Source organism: Hippocampus comes, unplaced genomic scaffold (genome assembly GCF_001891065.2).
Source record: "Hippocampus comes isolate QL1 unplaced genomic scaffold, H_comes_QL1_v1.1 scaffold68, whole genome shotgun sequence".
NCBI classification, from domain to species: Eukaryota; Metazoa; Chordata; class Actinopteri; order Syngnathiformes; family Syngnathidae; genus Hippocampus; species Hippocampus comes.
In genome coordinates, this window is record NW_017805625.1 from 1,780,928 (window position 1) to 1,799,047 (window position 18,120).

Below are 18,120 nucleotides of genomic sequence, written 5' to 3' on the forward strand. Positions count from 1 at the left end.
TTTTTTTTTTTAAATACGATTCCCCAAATCTGTGCGCGTGGCAAGTAAACTAATCGAGTGGTAAAATGTATCCAGTTGAAGTTCCGACAACGTCTCACTCATGTAAACAGAGTAGTGTGTTGACTTTGAACTAAGGGACCGAAAAAAAAAAAATTAATAATAATAAACTGGAGAGCCACAGCATTTATGATCAGCATTAAATGACAGCCCAAAAAGATGGGCTAGAAAAACAAATGACAAGAGTTTTAAAGCAGCAAAGTCACATTTCCATCACAAAGACACAGATGCTCATCATTTGGACCCTCACCGAGGTCCCATCAAGTACTTTTTACCTTCAGGCTAACTGAAGATAGTTTTTGTGTTTGTGTGTGGGGGTTTTTTTTTTTTGTTTTTGTTTTTTTTTTTTTTTGCCTTCAGCGTACCATCAAATGTACAATTTACATGTTGGGGGTTGGGGGGACTCAAAACAACCTGATTACAAAATGAACACGTGAAAAAGTATACAATTTACAAATGAAACCATCATCGAGACCGCAGTTTGGTTTTGGCTGAGCAGAAAAAGCAAAATCAAAACTGGATTTCTCGACAGCGAGTCGGGATTCGAGGGGCGGAGTTCGTCTTTCAAGCCGCTGGTGGCAACGGTGGCCCGGGCTTGATAAAGAAGAGCTGCGGGTTAGGAGCATGATGACCTCCTTCGGACAAGAATACGCTCGGCACATCTGTGTCCAGCCAGCAACATTTGGAACATGAATAAAACATGTGGCCTCAGGCTAAGAAAGACACCATCTGACTTTGTTCGACACGACAGCTAAGCGCCGCCTGACCTCACCGGGCTCCCGCGACTCTCGCGGCGATGTCACTAAACGTTCTTCTTCGTGCCGTCTTGTCGCGTTTTCGTGGAACCGGAGCGAGGCAAAAAATTATTTGGCCTCCCCCCCCCAAATACTCTTTAAAGCGGACGCAGCGGCGTGACCCCAAAACGAACCGCCCGCTGTCTTTCGTCTTCTTCTGACGGTCTCCAACGTTTCATTTCAGTCACAAGGCATGTTCATATTAAAAATCATACGGTAGCACATTCCATCTAACAAAATGTCTTTGCACTAAACAACATTCAAAGGAAACATGGCACAGTACGACTTTTTTTTTCTTGTTTTTTTTTTCTTTTTTGTTTGTTTGGAGCGTTTTTCTTTGCACTTCAACTATCAAATGTACTGTTGTATCTTGTCTCTTGATTAAAACCAAAAAGGGGGAGAAAAAAAAAAAAGAACACCGCTCTCTCCCTAACCTTTAAAAATGTCACTGTATTTATATATAACATCTATATATTCTTCATTTGTAGCGTTTCTGTAAATTGTGCAAATTCAGCAGTAATACAAGTGGCGAGAGATCAGAGAGTGGGCAGTTGATTACATTTATACAAAACAATTGGAGGGTGGGGTGGGAGAAAAAAAAAAAAAAGCCAACATCCTGACACGTGAGCCACAAAGCTTCTCTCCATTGTGCACGAGAGGCCCCGCATGGAGTTCTTTCAAAAAAACATCCACAGGAACCAAAAGCTCTCACTGACACCTTCTCCATGAACGCAGCGTGTGAAAATGTCCGCTCGGTCACACATACACGAACACACGTAGGCATACACAGACCCGCCCCACCTCTGCCGACCCCCTTTGCGTTTTGCAGTATACCGCCTCGATGCTTTTGCAGTTTGTGTTGGTTGTCTGTGAGCGAGGGAGATGGATGGACGCCGGCGTCGGATGATCCTCAGCTCGTCAGGGCCATTGTGTCGATGACCTGCTCCAGCTTGCTCCGCAGTCGCTGCCTCCTCGCCTGCTCGTCCCGCTCCAGCGCCGACAAGATCTGAAGATAGAGAAGGGGGGAGCAAGGGTTGGCGCATTTCGAACAGCAAGCGGTGCGGTCGTTAGGGGGTCAGCCCATGTCAAATCAACCAACCCAGAATTTCTTTGCCCTTCACCGCTCCCGATTTTTTGGTTGTTGTTTGAGGTGTGGTTGGAAATGGAAGGAAAAGGCAACGACATATTCCTTCTAAAACTCTTAAAAAGAGAGATCAAGGTGTACAAACGTTCATATAATTCGCGACATCGACACAACTTCATATTGGGGCTGCACAAATGATCGAAAAATAATGGTGTTTTGATTTCGGCTTCTCACGAACTTAAAAACATTCTAATCGGTGAAAAACGATTCATGTGCCGAGTGGTGCGGTCTGTTTGCAAGTTCCAGATATTGCGAAAGTACCCTGAATGCACCATGGTTGTGTAGCTAGCGTGAGACGCGTCCGTGATTCTGCCGTCCCTGAGCGTACTTTAAGCCGTTTAATGACACCGCAGTTGGAGTTAACCGTAAAACTAAACACAACAAAAAGAATTACACACGTTTAAATTAAAAAAAAAGAAAAAAAAGCTTTGTTTAAAAAAGTCGCCAGTGCTAATGCTAAACGCAATGTAAAATCCAAATGACATGCTACAGGAAATTAGCATTGAGTTTGGGAGTGATATTCCGTCAAATAACGAATATTCAAACGACAACCAAAAGCACATATCCCTCTCCGTCCCCATCGATGTGTCTCAGATACGCGTTTGACATTTTGAATTGCGACGCCGAAGTAAATGACGCCTCCCACAATATTGCGGCGGTAAACGCCACTCTTCAAAGAGTTGCCCTTTCATCAGGCGGTGGTGCCGAGGTGGGGATGTAATGAACTCCACCGGGCTGATGTGTTGCGCCGCTTTCGGTTTAAACTTAACCTTAAATGTCAGCTTTACAGATGTCACGTCTCCCCTTGTAGCTGGTGTCATTACTACCAAATACGCCAGCTACAAAGGGAGATGTGACATCTGCAAAACTGACATTTAAGGGGCAAGTTTAAACCGAAAGCGGTGCCGTACGCAGCCAAGCTGAATGTTTGGGCCGGTTTCTCGAAAAGGTGCGCTCACCACGTTCAAGTTGCTTCATTCCTGCCGATCTCCCTGAACTAGACGTGAGCTCTCACCTCGTCCTTATACTTGACAATGTAAGAGTAGATCTCGTGGAGGGCAGACATGCTGTTAAACTGGTTGGCGTGCAGCCGCGACTGCTCGGCCAGGTAGGCGCTCATGTCCTGGTCGCTGATGGCCGACATCCTCGAGATGTCAGAGTAGTACCTGGAGGAACACAAACGACAATGATTGACAGGAAGTCTCAATGAGGCCCGCTGGGTGCTTTGGACATACACACACCTCTCCACCCAGTTCTTGTAGTTGGGGATGTCCTTTGCGTAAAGCAGCTTGTTGGACGGCGAGTCCTTCCCTAATTTATGCTCGGACGTCGAACAGGAGTCCATGAAAGTCTGGGCCACCACAGACAAACAGGCGTCTGTAATGCTGTTCTTGTGGATGTCGAAGACGAACTGCGGGTTCTTGATCACATTCACCCAGAAGCGCAGGGGGAGGCTGCAAGGATGGGGAAAGAACAAAACACAATGAAAAAAGCGACACCGGTATGAAGGTGGACTCAGCTGCTGAAGGTTTAAGGAAGCATCTCATTCATTAAATATGCCAACAAGGTAACATGGGTTCGGCACTTATATCGGAAAATATAAGAGAGCTTTTTTTTTTTGGATCAATCATATGCAGTGTTACTTTGATGTGACTGAGCTCATCAATGAGCTCACAGTGAAAACTCGATTTAATTAACCGGGCGGAGGGGTCATCGGTTAGATCCAATTGATGCTCAACAAAATGACGATGCTCAACAAAGCACGTCTTGATAATCATCATGATAATAACAGATTAAAAAAAACAAAACAAAACAAAACACTCCATGCAAGGGAATATTGACACAAATAAAATTGTTATTGACACAGCATCTTCAATGAAGGCCTTTCCCGCATAATGCGCACAAACTCACCAGTTGCTCTTCCAAGTGTGCCGGACGTCCGAGTCCGAGATGGAGTGTTTGTCGGCCTGCTCGTCCAGGAAGTCAAACATGTACTTGATGGCGAGCGGCAAGGCGCTGCCTCTGTGGGCCGTGCTGAAGATGGTCTCAAACAGGTCGTCCACAAATTTTTGGAGCGTGCCCTAAGTGGGAAAAGTTTGGGTTCAGTTAACTGAGAAATGAGACGCAGATGGGTGACGGACGACTCTAACGGTTACGCTGAAATTAAGGAAAGGTAGAGCCGCGATCATTAATTAGGCATCGCATCTTGGCTTAAGGTGCAGCTGTAGGCGACGGCTGTCACTGGCAGGTGTTTGAGTGTTGCTTCGCTTTTACAATCCCAACTCGGTGACGTGCTGAGTGCTCACTCTGCTTTTTAGTCATTCAGATGGCTCCCAATGAGAGTTCAGCCCAAGGCTGTTTGACATTTTTTTTTCTTTTTACCTCTCTCTCTCTCTATTTTTTTTTTAATGACATCACACCGACTTTTTTCAGTCATTAAAAGTACCTCTGAAGTGATGTGATGGGGTCCTCAAGCTTTCACAAACACTTGTATTCAAACATCCTGGACACATCTTACGAAAGCTTCTTTTAAACCATCCAGACTTCCGACAATCAGTGTGCTAAACCCACAAAAGCTGTGGGGATGTCATGAGTAAGAACAAACTGCGGCGCTTCCTCGTTGCCTTCCCTTGGCTTTTCCTTGTTAATGACTTCCTGATTGAGGCGAGGCAGATCGTGTTCAACGTGCTGCGTGAACAATGGGAACGGGGAGCTAATGAGTGGAAACGTCAGGGGGAGAGGAAGCATCGGGGTGAGATGAGTCACTGAGGAATGCTTCGCGTAACACTCTTGGCAGGCAGCGGGAAAGTGTCGACGGCGTCTGTGTACATGTGCAGCCTTCTTCCAAGTGGAAAGCTTGCATGTCACAACTTTGGCTGCTGAACTTAATGCGGAAACAATGAGATTTCCTGGTTTTGAGCGGTCTAGGGTGTGTGCGATGTCGTCCTTCAGAACGACGGGACTGCAAAAAGGATACGCGCGTGTGGAAACGGATGAATGGAACGTCAATGAATAAAATCCGAGTTTTATGTCGGACGCATTTCAGCTGCAACATTTGACATCAACACGCCGAAAATGGATGGATGGAAAGTTGTATCGTTGGAAATCAGGTGTTTTGGCATGAATGGAGAAGTCATGTAACATTACAACACTGTCAAATAAATTACGTAATTAATAATAAATCAGGCGACCCGGGGGTCGAGTGGTTAGCCCATCGACCTCACAGTGCAGAGGTGCAGGGCTCGATTGTGGCCTCCCTGTGTGGAGTTTGCATCTCCCCCCCCCCCGACTGCGTGGGTTTTCTCCGGGTACTCTGGTTTCCTCCCACATTCCAAAAACATGCATGGCAGGTTAATGGAGCACTCTAAATTGTCCCTAAGCGTGAGTGTGAGCGCGGATGGTTGTTTGTCTCTGTGTGCCCTGCCATTGGCTGGCAACGGGTTCAGGGTGTCCCCCGCCTACTGCCCGAAGAGAGCTGGGATGGGCTCCAGCACACCCCGTAAGCCTTGTGAGGATAAAGTGGATCAGAAAATGGATGGATGGATGTTTAATATATCAGATACTGCATTTTGGAAGTAACTTGCCTGATAAATAAATAATTCCTGTTCTCCCAAAAAACATTTCAAAATGACAGGCTGCCAATCAAATTGTCAGCGCAACAACTCAAGGATGAAACACGCAGGGATGTCGGCTGTTTTGCTCATCAACCTTCTGCTTTGGGGGGGAGACAGCAAGTGAGAATGCGTGCAAAATGAAAGTGTATTGTGGAGGTCGTGGAGGAATTTGGAGAGTAATGATTGCAGGGTAAAGGCCTGGGCCTCTAAGCCCCGAGGCCACCAAGAGAGAGTCCAGTAACGCCAACAAACAACTCAATATCAAAGGTCATCTTACTAATTAAGACACACATTTTTTTTTTTTGGCAAAGGTTATGAACAATGTTAATGAGCTCCGAGACCAACACAAAACAAAGGTCAACAGGGGGATGCTGAGGAAGTCGTCTTTGAGCTCAAGATGCCCCCCCCGCGCCAACCCCCTCCTCCCTTTTCTTACCTTGGTGGCCAGCAGCCGGGTCAGGTAGATCTCCGAGACCATCTTGCTCCCTCGGTCTCCCTCCCTCTGGTCGGAGTGATCGTGGTTCTTGACCAGATGCCAGAGTTTGGTGCCGCTCTCCAAGTCAGGCGTGATCATTGGGGTTCGGGAGCGCAAACTGTCTGGACTGCTGGCCGTTCTCAGCATGCTCTCTGCAAAGGGGAGGGTCGGGGTTAGTTTGCAAACGCGCTTTCTCGCCAACCTCGCTAACGTGGGACATTGCCATGTCCGAAGTACAAATGCAAAGCAACATCAGTGCCAGAATCTCGGATAGCGATAATTACTTTCTGAGAAAAGGGCCGTGGACAGTGAGCGTTGGTTGTGAACATTCCTGACACTCCTTCCACAAAGACGACGTGCCGCATTTGATGCCACATGGGAAGGCGCTAAAATTGGCAGGTCGACTTCACGCCCCCATGCCGCATTTGTACTCTTACACGTTAGTAGACAGGCAGGGAAAACGTCGCAAAAGGGCCAGCGTAAAAGCAGCTTTTCCTTAGATGTCAAGACCCGTCGTGATTCATGAGTAAATATTTCAAATATTTAATATACGTCAAGAATCTGGAAAGAAAACAAAAATCTCACCCGCAAGTGAAAAATGACAGCTTTCTTTCTACTTCCATGTCACACTCTTTCATCCCAGAATGCATTTATCTGTCACCCACTCGCTCCAACTCCCGCTTCCTTCCACAATCTGTTGGACTGCAATACGCCCTCTTTTTTTTTCTTTTTTTAAAAACATTTTGCACGAATGCTTTCAGAGTTAATGCTTGTCATTTCTGTGACAAAATAGGACAGGATAGAGAGGTTGCCAATGTCAGATCAAGAATCAGGTGCAGGTCGTTGTAGTAGGATGACGGCGATGTTTGCATGTGTGTTATTTTGTTTCTTGACGCTAACGAGAGGTTCTTTGGACCACGGAGGACCGGCGATATTAGAAGAAGCTACAAATGAAGAGCGGAGGTCTGCTTCGCAGCCGTTGTTACAAAGTATCACGTCGTCAACCGATGCAAGTGGAGCGCCTTCACTTAGCTCGGGCACGCTTGAGAAATTGAAGTCCAATTAAATGAAAACCCCAACTAAATACATTTCACTTTTGACATTGTGCGAGTGGATTTGCAAAGTTGGAGAAGAAGGCTGCGCGATTAGTTTGCAGGAAGAAATTAGCACTCTCTTGCAGACACACAAAACACGCACGCACGCACGCGCGCGCGCGCGCACACACACACACACACACACACACACACACACACACACACACACACCTTCTCTCGTACCGTATCTGCTGAGAGATTTGGTGAATGTGGAGGAGTTGGAGATGTTGTAAGCAGAGTTCTGTTTGGGAACGAGCGCAATCACCGAGCCATCTGTCACCTGAAACAACAGATCAAATCAATTATCACTGCAAAAAAAAAAAAATCACGTCAAAGCCTGTAATTATTGGAGACAAAAACATTTGGGGTCAAGTCAGATAGAGAGCCATAAGAAAGTGAATTCTTCTTGTTTCCTCACTTTAATGTTGAAGATCGGCAAACAAATGGAAATAGTCAACGGAAACTTAAACATAGCTTTAAACGAAAACTATTTAAAGTTACCTGGCCCTGTGTGGAAAAAAAGTACTCACCCCCCCTCCTTTGCTAAATGAAATCATGAATAACGTGTGGCGAGAATCACAATTTTTTTTTTAGAAAGCTGAGTTAATTTTCACTGGTCACGCGCAAGCTTGATGACCTCGAGCCCTGTTCAATCAAGAAATCACTTTAATGTCTGACAAAAGGAAGTCAGTCAAAAGATCTCAAAACACAAAATACCTCGATGCAAAGAAATTCAAGAAGAGATGAGAAATAAAGAATTTGACATCTCTCAGTCTGCAAAGATTTACAGAGCCAATTTCGGAACTACGACTCCGGCGAACGGCAGGGAAGGCCATCGCCCTCAAATGAATAAAATACAAAACAGCGCTGAACGTTCTCAGCAGTGTCCAACTTCCCGAAATGATCCCGAAAGCACAGTGACGACTCATCCGGGAGGTCGCAAAGGAACCCAGGACAACGTCTAAAGAACTGCAGGCCCACCTTGCATCAGTCGAGGTCCAGGAAGGTTCCAGAGTGACTTTCAAGTTTCACTTCATCGATGAAGAGTGAAAGCGGCAGCGTACCTGGTAGTGAGCCAGAGTGTTGAGTCTCTTCCAGTCATTGTCAATCTTCGTGGTCACATCTTCATCCTGAAGGATGATGCGAGCCATCCTTCCTTGACGCCATTCTGGGACACAAAAAAACACACACACGGGACATCAGATCAGGAGAAAATGAATCGAGAAAAGGACCAAAACACGAACACGTGAATTTTACAAGAGGGTGGACACAATTGTTGAATCTGAATGCTTCTGTTGATTTTTTTTTTTTTTTTACACAATTGTTGAATCTGAATGCTTCAGTTGATTTTTTTTTTTTTAACCAGTGAGTTTCCCCGTGGAGGGATTAGAAGAGTCTTCTTCTTACCCAGGTCCATATCGGAGGCCTTCGGTCTCTGGGAGTAGGGTGTGCCTTTGTACACGGCATCCAGGAGCTTCTCCTTCACTTGCGTCACCGTGTCGCAGTTGAGACTCTTGACTGTCACCTCGGGAGCGTTCTCATTCTCCGGGTTGACACAGTGCAGCGTCTGTGCGTGGGGGAGTCCGAGGCAAACATTTCAAGCGGGGGAACTTTGTCAGGCATGCAAATTATGACCTGCATACAAGACGGATTTAGCCTTCCGAGCACATATACAGTGTACGGGGAATACGTCAAAATCTACTTCATATCAATAAATCAATACCTAGTTAAAAAAAAAAAAAAAAAAGCAGTATAAACACTTTTCCTCCTGCTTCCCTGCCAAGTGATTTGCACTGACCAAAGTCTTGTAGTCAATCTGCTGTCTGATGAGCTTGTCCTCGCTGAGGGAATAGCGGGCCTCTCCCGTGATCGCATCTATCGGCCCCTTCTCCATTTGCTGCTTCATGGCACAATACAGCATGAAGAGCGGCTCACCAGCACACTCCTGCAACAGCAAGACATGAAAAAAATCAAATAAAATCATCATAAAAGTACAACTAGCGCAGACGCCGAAATATTTGCGGTCATGCATTTGGCAAACGTACCGGGTGTTAAACTTGGCATTGGTTTTGGCCCTCGTTGAAGAAAACTGACAAGAGGCTTTTTTGTGACTCTAATCCAACCTCCCTTGTGACCCCCCATCCCCACCCCCTTAGTTTAAGTGTGCGTGTAGGGTGAGGAAAAGAGAAAATTGACAAAGTGCGAGTGAGGGGCAATTGATGGAAAAGTTAAGAGAAGGTTAATGACGGAGTGGCGAAAACGCTTGCGGAAGCAATTTGTTGTGTGAGACACGTCAGATGGGCAGCGAGCGATGGGACGCCGGGACTCGACTTTCTGTTTTCCCTCGCGCACTCTCGTGCTTTTCGCCTCTCGCTCCAGTGAGGAGCATCATTCCAATAACGCGAAGGGAGCTCGCTGGAAACAAAAGAATATCAACTAAATGATATCGTGGCGATGTACACACAGAAACTTTTCCGCAAAGACAGACATTTTCCCTTGACATATAATAAGTGATGAATTGACTCTTTCTCCTCTCATCCTTAACATGTACACTTGTGAATTTCAGGGAGCAAATTGAAGAAGGCCATTTCGTGTTCAGGCATGGCTTCCTGTTAACATGCATGAAATCCACAATGGTAAAATATCCAAACCGTGCAATGACATGGACACCGTGCTACGTACGAACCGGTGCGACTTGAGCACAGGATGGTCGCTAATAGAGGAGTACCTCCGTAACTGCAATTTTCCTTCAACACTTGGCATTTAGGCATTATCTGTGTTGGAACCTCAGCGGAAAGCCAGACACTGACACGGAGAGGTTATACAAACGAAGGGCCGGTAATTTATGAAAGCCAACGACAGTCCCAAGCGTTTTCCTGCACCATTTTTCATTGAAACCATGTTCACGCTAGCGTTTTATCATCCCAAAATAAACACTTAACTCATGGCTTGCCTTTCTGGTGGGTATTTTGAATGTGTAAGCTTGCGGCCGTCTTGGCTCAGCTTCAACTGTTTTTGTTGGGAACGCCTGTGGGCTTCGAATGGGTCAGCGTTCACCCAAATGCCAGTTTAAGATGGATTGATTAAATGCGGCAATATTTGAATATGCAATGCAAGAGAATAGAGTAGTGGGGACGGAATGAAGTTTTAAGCCTCCATAATTCTCTCTGATTCTGGATCCAAGAGGAATTCAAAGTGAGACGGACAGACAGCTCAAAGCAACAACTCCTATATTCACAAAGGGAAAGCCACATACAAATTCTGGATTTAAAATAATGAAAGTGACGGACGGGAAGAGAATCCGCTGAAAAGCTTTGGCAGTCGCACCAACGCGGGCGAGCGCGTCTGAACGCAGCTTCAGACCTCATCCGTTTGTCCATTTGGAAGAGAGGGGCAGTGACCGAATGAAAGGCGCAGGTAAGCGATAGGTAGCCAGTGGCCTCCGCCTTATCTAATGCTGCAGCTGTGCGTGTTACGAGGGGGGTTCAACTTGACTGCAAGCGGCTTCACTCCAAAACATGTTAGTGTGTGTTTGCCTGTGGGTGTGAGAGACCCTTTTTTTTTTTTTTTTTTTTTACCTTGAGGAACTTGTAAAGCAGGAAGGTGAACCAGTTGGTGAGCATCTTTTCAGCCACCGACTCCGTCCTGGGAAAGACAAGGAAGGACAAAGGATGCGACGGGGGATGAAAATCGAATCTCAAAACTTACAAACATCATCTCCAAGTGGACCTTTCGACTCCTCGACGACGCTGTGTGCACATAAACTAACACGTGATCATATTAATTGTTTCTGCGTTATTAGATGACGGAGCTCTTTCTCCACTCACTTTCCCACAGAGGACCGAAATAAGGCAGGGAACAAAATAAAATACATTATCCAAGAAATTGATGTAAGTGAAAGTGAATGCTGATCGTAAATTTCGCAATTTCTTTCCCTTTTTTTCTTTCTACACTGACTATATGAAGTGTCAAATCGGTGTATGCTCATACTTATGCACTATTGGAATAAAAATAAAGACTACACATACGTTTGTGTGTGCATGTTCACATACGCGTGTGTGTGTGTGTGTGTGTGTGTGTGTGTGTGTGTGTGTGTTTACATCAGCGTTCAAATTTGCTACAGTGAAAAACCCCCTGTTGTGAAAAAATTCTTGCTGCAAACATGATTTCATTGTAGAGGAGTTTCACTGAATTTGCTTTGCACAGGATGGAAAAAGGCAAAAAAAAAAGGGGGGGGGGGGGCTCACTCAACTATGATGAGAAACGGCAGCACTGAAATGTAATTTTACCGTGTTCTGCTCAACTTCTGTTCAAGACGAAGGAGAAAGAAAAAAAAAAACAATAGGGGGGGAAAAAAAACTGGGAAACTAGGCCAAAGAAAGCAGCGAGTGAAAGCCTGTAGCAGGAGCGAGACGTGAACTCCTACGCTTCCGCCAGCCTCCCATTTGACTGTTGAATGTTGTTTGATGTATGTGCAACGCTTTCTTTTTCATGTCTGTCAGCAAAACAGAACCCATGACAGATGAGATAACAGGGAAAGGAGAGCTGGAGGTTGACGGAGGTCAATACACCTGGACAGTACACGCTTGTGGGCACGTCAGGTTCTGATAGAGGGTGACACGAGTCATCCGCTCATCCGGGGGAAATTATGTGCCGGCACCTGCGTTGTTGTCGAAAATGTGCTTGTAAAGAAAAGGGCTCGCTGTCGCATTCCTGCCCAGAAAGAAAATGTACAACGAGTTAGCCCATCAAGTCAGTTTTTTTTTGTTTTTTTTGCGGGGGAGGAGCGGGGGCGTCGTGGAGAAAGTTCTTGTCTTGCTTGGCGGTTAAATCTCCAGAAGCTAGTGTGTTTAGCAAGGACAGCTTATTGTGAGCATTCCCCACTGGATGGGATTAGAAAAGGCTTTTCAACGGCACATTGGTGGAAAGTCATTTATTTGATTAGATTGTTTTTTAATTAAGTATCTCTCCGGGGAGTAGGGGAAATGGGGGGGAAAATAAGTTTTTATTATTGAATGTCAAATTGCTTACTTATTTGGAGAATGACCAGTATTTTTATTTATTTTTCTCGAATTGTGACTTTAACAACCACCCTGATTGCACCTTTTTCGATAGCACTTCTGCTTTTTTTTTTTTTTTCCTGGGTCATTTAAATTGCACAATGATGGGGGACTAAGTCACACTGGCAATATTCCAGAATATTTCAGAACCGCGACAACAAAAAACTGGACGTTGAAGATGTGCATTATTTGTTTGTATATTCCTCTATCCATTTGATCGCGGCTCCAATCTCCCTGCAGAGGTGTAGATCACACCTCCTCCGTCGACCTCTCTCTCGCTCCCTTGGCCACTGAGCCTAAACTCACTCTTGCCCTTTATTACAATCCTCCCTCCCCCCTTACACCCACCCTTGTAAATCCTCCTTCCTCTATCCATTGAGATTCACTCCATTCCTTGTATCCCTCAACTACCTGTGGGTGTGCACGTGTGAGAGAGAGAGAGAGAGAGTCTGCAACTCCACCGGGAATGTGTGTGCTCAGGGGTGTAATCCTTTCTGACAGCGATGGGGTTGACAGCGAGAGAGGACGAAACATCACATATGCTTCTAAAAAAGCTCCTCCGGTCCCCGCCTCCCGGCCGTCCAGCTTTGCGACGACACACACAGCTCCCAGCAATGTACGTCTTGGCAAATTTAGTTTTGACCTTCACGTTTCTCCCTTTGCGCATACCTCCGCAGTAAGAGCTTTGGGTGATTCTTGCTCTCCAGGTTCTTGTCGATGAGGTCAGACAGCAGCTGTTTAAGGACGCCCGTCGCGTACTCCATCTCGCCCTGGAGCGCCGTCATGATGAGGGAGGCCACGTTGCCGCGGTCTCGCATCGAGAAGGACCGCTGGGCTTCAAGGGTGCGGATGAACGTCAGCAGGAAGTGCTTTTTCGTCAGCATCTGTCCGAACAGCGTCAGGGCCTTCTCCACGTTAGCTGGGACCTGGAGGAGAAGGTTTCATGAAGACTAAATCAAGCAGTTGAGAAAGTGTGAGCAAAGAACAAAGAAAAAAAGGGCCCAGAGAAAGAAAGTGAGCTTGAGCAACAGAGTAGACCGGTAATTTAATTTGCCGTGAGTTACACAAGGACACATTGGCAAAAGAGTCCGCGGTGCGACGCGTGTCTTCGCACACTCTGGTTCTTTGTCTCCTTACAAAGAAAATCAGACAAATTGATTCCGTTTCAGCGACGTGCATAAACCAATTTATTGTCATCCCCTTTCACTTATTCCCATTACCTATTCTTCCCTCCGCAGCCGCCTTGATGCTTTATCTTTCTTCTTTGCTCCCTTCATCCGTCACTACCCCTCCCATAGGCTCTCCATCGAGTCTCTTCCTCTCTTAAAGCAGGCCTGAAGACCGGAATGTGAGCTTCATGCTGTAATAAGAAATTGATCTGCCTACTACTGCACTACTGTGGCCTGTGATTGCCTGGGCCATACAAATGAAAATCCAATGTCGCGCTACACTATCCCTTTGGAATACAGTTGATAGCGCCGTGCAGATACGGAGGCGCTCAAATGTAGCTGACACCTTCCATGCATGTCAGCACACAAATGCGCAGTGTGTGTGTGTGTGTGTGTGTGTGTGCGCGCTTCCATGCAATGTGCACCATTTGTGGTATTTTGAAACGCACAACGATGAACGTACACAGCGTGCTGTATGAAAGTGCCCACTGATGTAAGAGAATGCGACACTGTTCGGGGTTGAAATGAATTTGACTTCAAATCAAAAGATGAGTAGAAAATGTCATTTATGTTGCTGGTTTATTATGAGAGCCGAAAGAGAGCAAAGTATAATGTTACCACTGAAGCAAAATGGTGCTTTCATGTTCCATCATAACCGAAGCTCGAGTCTTTCCTAATAATAGTCAACAACCCTTTTGAAACTGAGAGCGACTTCTTGAGGACTGAATAAGGTGAAAAGCTACAGAATAGAGGTCAAAATAATAGGAAGGAAAGGTTTTGAAAGTGTTTTTTTCCCCCATGTCATAATAACGCGCCATTTGAAAAGCTATGGTCACTTTCGCAAATTATTGAGTCTTCATTTCTTACTGAATAAGGTGAACAGCTACAGAATAGAGGCCAAAATAATAGGAAGGAAAGGTTTTGAATGTGTTTTTTTCCCCCCATGTCATAATAACGGGCCATTTGAAAAATTATGGTCACTTTCGCAAATTATTGAGTCTTCATTTCTTTGTTTGTGTGTCCAAAACTTGCACAGCTGAACCAGTAGCTGTCACAAAGAGGCGGCCAATCATATTTTCACAGTGCGCATGATAAACGCCAACGTTACTTCTTTTATTCACTTGTGCGTCGTGTGCTCTCTACTGACCAGTACCTCCATCTCCTTCAGCACAGGATGGTCCTCAATCCCAGGGAAGAGGACCCTCATGGCGTAGGTGCGGTAGTCCAGGAAGGGGATTCCCGCTCCGTCAAGCTCCTGAGTGAGCTCGTGGATGTCGGTCTGCAGTTCTGCGAATGCTGCATCAGACACAAAATGAGGAGTATGGTTATTTAAATGACATTTTAGTGGCTAGCCTTTATTTAAAAAAAAAAAAAAAAAAAAGGCACGACAAAAGCAAGTCAAAATGAGTTTGGTGACATATTAGTTGCATAATATGCAAGTCAAGTCCACCACCGAGAGTGCCCAACACAGTCATCAAAAATACACGCACACACGGCAACATAACTGCAATAAATTACACAGCAGAGTCCAGACTAACAGATGGCTTTTGTCAGCGAATCCCTTTGAATCTCTCTTTATTTCTTCTCCCGGCTTGCCTTCAAAATGAAACCTTGGAGGTCGCCCCTCTCTCAACTACTTCTCCCCGTCCTTGCCTCCGTCCGTGTACGTCTTGTGTCATCCTTATTTGACATTCCGTATACTGTTAGGTGATGCGGTTTTCTTAATCGTGTGTACTTCTGGCCCGCATGAATATTTACGCTCTGTTACAAAGAATAGCAGCAAGTTTCCGCAGGCGTGTTCGGGGCAGAACTTTTCCAACAACTGCATTTTTCTTACAATTGTCACGGCGTCACCGAGCCTTCCGTTTGCAATACAGGCGTATGGAATGAAAAAGCGCCGCTCAGACAAACCGAGGCAATGCATCATGTGGGATGAACTGCTCGACCGGCCCGCTGGGATTGTGATCATTTATTCCGAATCCCTATTCTGAAGGCTTCTCCAAAACCATTGTCGCTTCAACATTTTTTTAATACTCGGCAATAAATGACCAAACCTTTCATTTTATAGTGCACTGGTCGATAGTAGAAGTGAACCGGCGGATCCTTTTTAGCAGTCACAATGCGTGTTTTATTTGATCTTTACCGTGGCAGTATGGAAGGGTAGGCTCATGATTATGGTTATCATTATTCCACTCTTTCTTCCCATCTGCCTCCCATACCAGACAAACCATTTAGCAGCATCAATAGGCACTTGCTCAATCCGTGCAGTTGCCTGCCAAATTAATTTATGCTAATGTGCTGGTGTGCAAGTCTCTCGCGATTCCCCCCCCCCGCCTTCATTTGCCGCCTTACTATTCCCTCACTGTCCCACCTCTAGGCCCCTGCATCTATCTGTCCTCCATCTCCGCCTCTCTCACACCGTGCATGGCAGTAAGGCCAGCCAGGAGGCGCTCTCACGAGGTGGAGAGCCAACATCTGGTGGCTGGCTCAGATCAAAGTATTCCTCTGGAATCACACCAACGCCCCACTCCCCTTTCCCCCCACCAAACAGACACACACACACTACTGCCACATAACAGCAGGAGGGACGGTTTGGAAGTGGGAGGGAGGGGGAAACAGAGCAAGCGAGGAAATTGAGACTAAAAAGGATCGCAATGTTTAATTGGGGTTGTGCAGTGTTTGAGGTAAGCTGTAGCAAGGGAAAGATTTGCAGACAGTTATTTCGGGACACGGGAGCTATTTCGAGCGATTGAGAGGAGGTGGAAGGTAAACTAGGAGAACACCTCTTGGTTCTACGCACGTAGTTTCAGAAGGGCGCCATGGGTTTCGATGACATCAACTTACCTTCTTTGCACTCGAGGGCCACCCTGGACTCCAAGTTGTCCATCTGCAGTTGGAGTCGTTTGAGGGTGCGGTCTGCATCACGGGACTTCCTCTTGTAAGCAATTAGCACCACAATGATAACCAGCAGCAACAGGCCGCCTCCCCCTCCGATACCGATGATAGCAGGAAGGGTGAGAAGGCTGTCCGAGTAGATTTGCAAGGTCCCGGGTGAGTATTCAAAGCCTCCGACGCGCACCTAGAGAGAGCAATCCACCTGTTGGTTAGACACTTGGATGCAACACAAAATAGAAAATGACAACCAATCAACACGACGGACTTGCAAGTCGATGAAAAAAAGTCAACCAGCGACGATAGAATCTGATGTGATGATAGGATGAAACCTGATGAACCTCTAATCAACCAGCTACGATAGAATCTGATGTGATGATAGGATGAAACCTGTCCGAATTCGACTCTTGCACTGGCTGAGAATGTTTTGTGTCATGTCCAGACCAAACTTGAACCCCGCTTCAGCTAAACAATTATGCCCCGAGGCAGGATAGTACATTGTTTATATATTCACTCACCATCTCACTAAAAACAGTCCTGCGCTCGCTGAGGCACGGGAACAAAAGTGATTACTTTTCTATCCATTTTCACCCTTTTTTAAAAAATTCTTCCAGTGGCTTATATATAAGCAATACGGAAACGCAGGGAGTTAAAAAAGTAGTCGCAGGCACCAAACGCCCACTATTCATTTGGGTTTTCTATTGAATAGCAATAGCGTTTAAAGCCCCGGGAGTATGCTAGCCAGCCAGGACCAATGAAAAGCCTCGAAAATATAAACACATTTGCAAACACCCCAAGCAATATATGAGCCAGGATGTGTGTGTTTTTTTTTCCGGGTGTAGATATATGAATGGGGATAGGGAATGTCGAATGACTAAAAAGATTGAGCTTTTAGGCTTGGGGAGGAAAGAATGAACGCAATGAATGAAAAGGCAGGGAGTGGATTGACGTAAACGAAAGGGAAAAAGAACACAGGCCAAGAAACTGAGAATAATTAACACCTCACCCCCACATACAGATTTTCTGTATTTGCCAAGACAACAAAAAGGTGATGAAGTACAAAAACTCTTATTAGAAATAATAAAGAGTAAGACATAGAATATACATAATGAATATCAAATTTGGTCATCATAGCTTGGCAGTACAGTACTCACAGTGACTTTGTGTTCTCCAGTCAGGTTGGGCCACTCACACAGCAGCTGGCTCTCCGACAAGGTGAGAGCACACGGCGTCTCCCCGATCAGCACCGTATAGTTCAGCTTCGTATTTCCAGGGGCTGCAGGAATTAGGTTGCGGCCCTAGAAAAACACATCATGAATTGGTGAATGATCATCTGACGAGGTCATCGTTTCCGCATCGCAAACATGTTTTGTCAACAGTGGGCCAGGCAGATTTGAAATTGTGTTCATGGTGGTTGACAATAGCAACAGTACAGCGCAATGATAAGGTCACTTCATGAGATCAATATTTCTGTTGGTACATAACAAGTCAATGGATTAAAGTGGACACGTCCGTGAAAGTCTCAGAAAGAACCCAAATCGGGTGGAAAAAGCAACACATTTTTATATCTTTGGCTTGATTTATTTTAAAATGTGCATGTTAGAGGCCCGCCCGTCTCAACTCAAACTCCAAAGTCAGTGGGGGAGAAGAATCCCTTTTCAAGGATGAGGAACATATGAAAGAAAGCTGTGCTGAACCAATCGTTTCAAACAGCTTCTTTATCACTGACCTTGGATGTTGGCTGAGTTTTATGTACAGGTAACTTGAAAAAAATCGATGTAAAACTGAACTTTGATTGGGCTGGGTCAGATGTAAAATTCA

At 45.6% G+C, this 18,120-nt stretch overlaps 1 protein-coding gene across 6 annotated transcripts in view; it reads right to left on the reverse strand.

Moving 5' to 3' along the window:
• The window catches only part of plxna1b (plexin A1b), a 168,249-nt gene continuing 150,129 nt past the window's right edge, over window positions 1-18,120 (reverse strand). For 3 of the 6 annotated variants that reach the window (XM_019880786.1, XM_019880788.1, XM_019880787.1), the window contains 14 exons: window positions 17,454-17,597; window positions 16,252-16,486; window positions 14,555-14,703; window positions 12,908-13,164; window positions 10,757-10,823; window positions 8,977-9,123; window positions 8,586-8,745; window positions 8,243-8,346; window positions 7,350-7,458; window positions 6,046-6,236; window positions 3,907-4,076; window positions 3,237-3,449; window positions 3,011-3,161; window positions 1-1,857 (listed from right to left, as the gene is read on the reverse strand). In XM_019880786.1, coding sequence (XP_019736345.1) covers window positions 1,762-1,857; window positions 3,011-3,161; window positions 3,237-3,449; window positions 3,907-4,076; window positions 6,046-6,236; window positions 7,350-7,458; window positions 8,243-8,346; window positions 8,586-8,745; window positions 8,977-9,123; window positions 10,757-10,823; window positions 12,908-13,164; window positions 14,555-14,703; window positions 16,252-16,486; window positions 17,454-17,597 — 2,193 coding nt within the window. In that variant the 3' untranslated portion in view covers window positions 1-1,761. The remainder of the gene's footprint in view (window positions 1,858-3,010; window positions 3,162-3,236; window positions 3,450-3,906; window positions 4,077-6,045; window positions 6,237-7,349; window positions 7,459-8,242; window positions 8,347-8,585; window positions 8,746-8,976; window positions 9,124-10,756; window positions 10,824-12,907; window positions 13,165-14,554; window positions 14,704-16,251; window positions 16,487-17,453; window positions 17,598-18,120) is intronic. The other 3 variants (XM_019880792.1, XM_019880790.1, XM_019880791.1) reach the window with 3 other exon arrangements.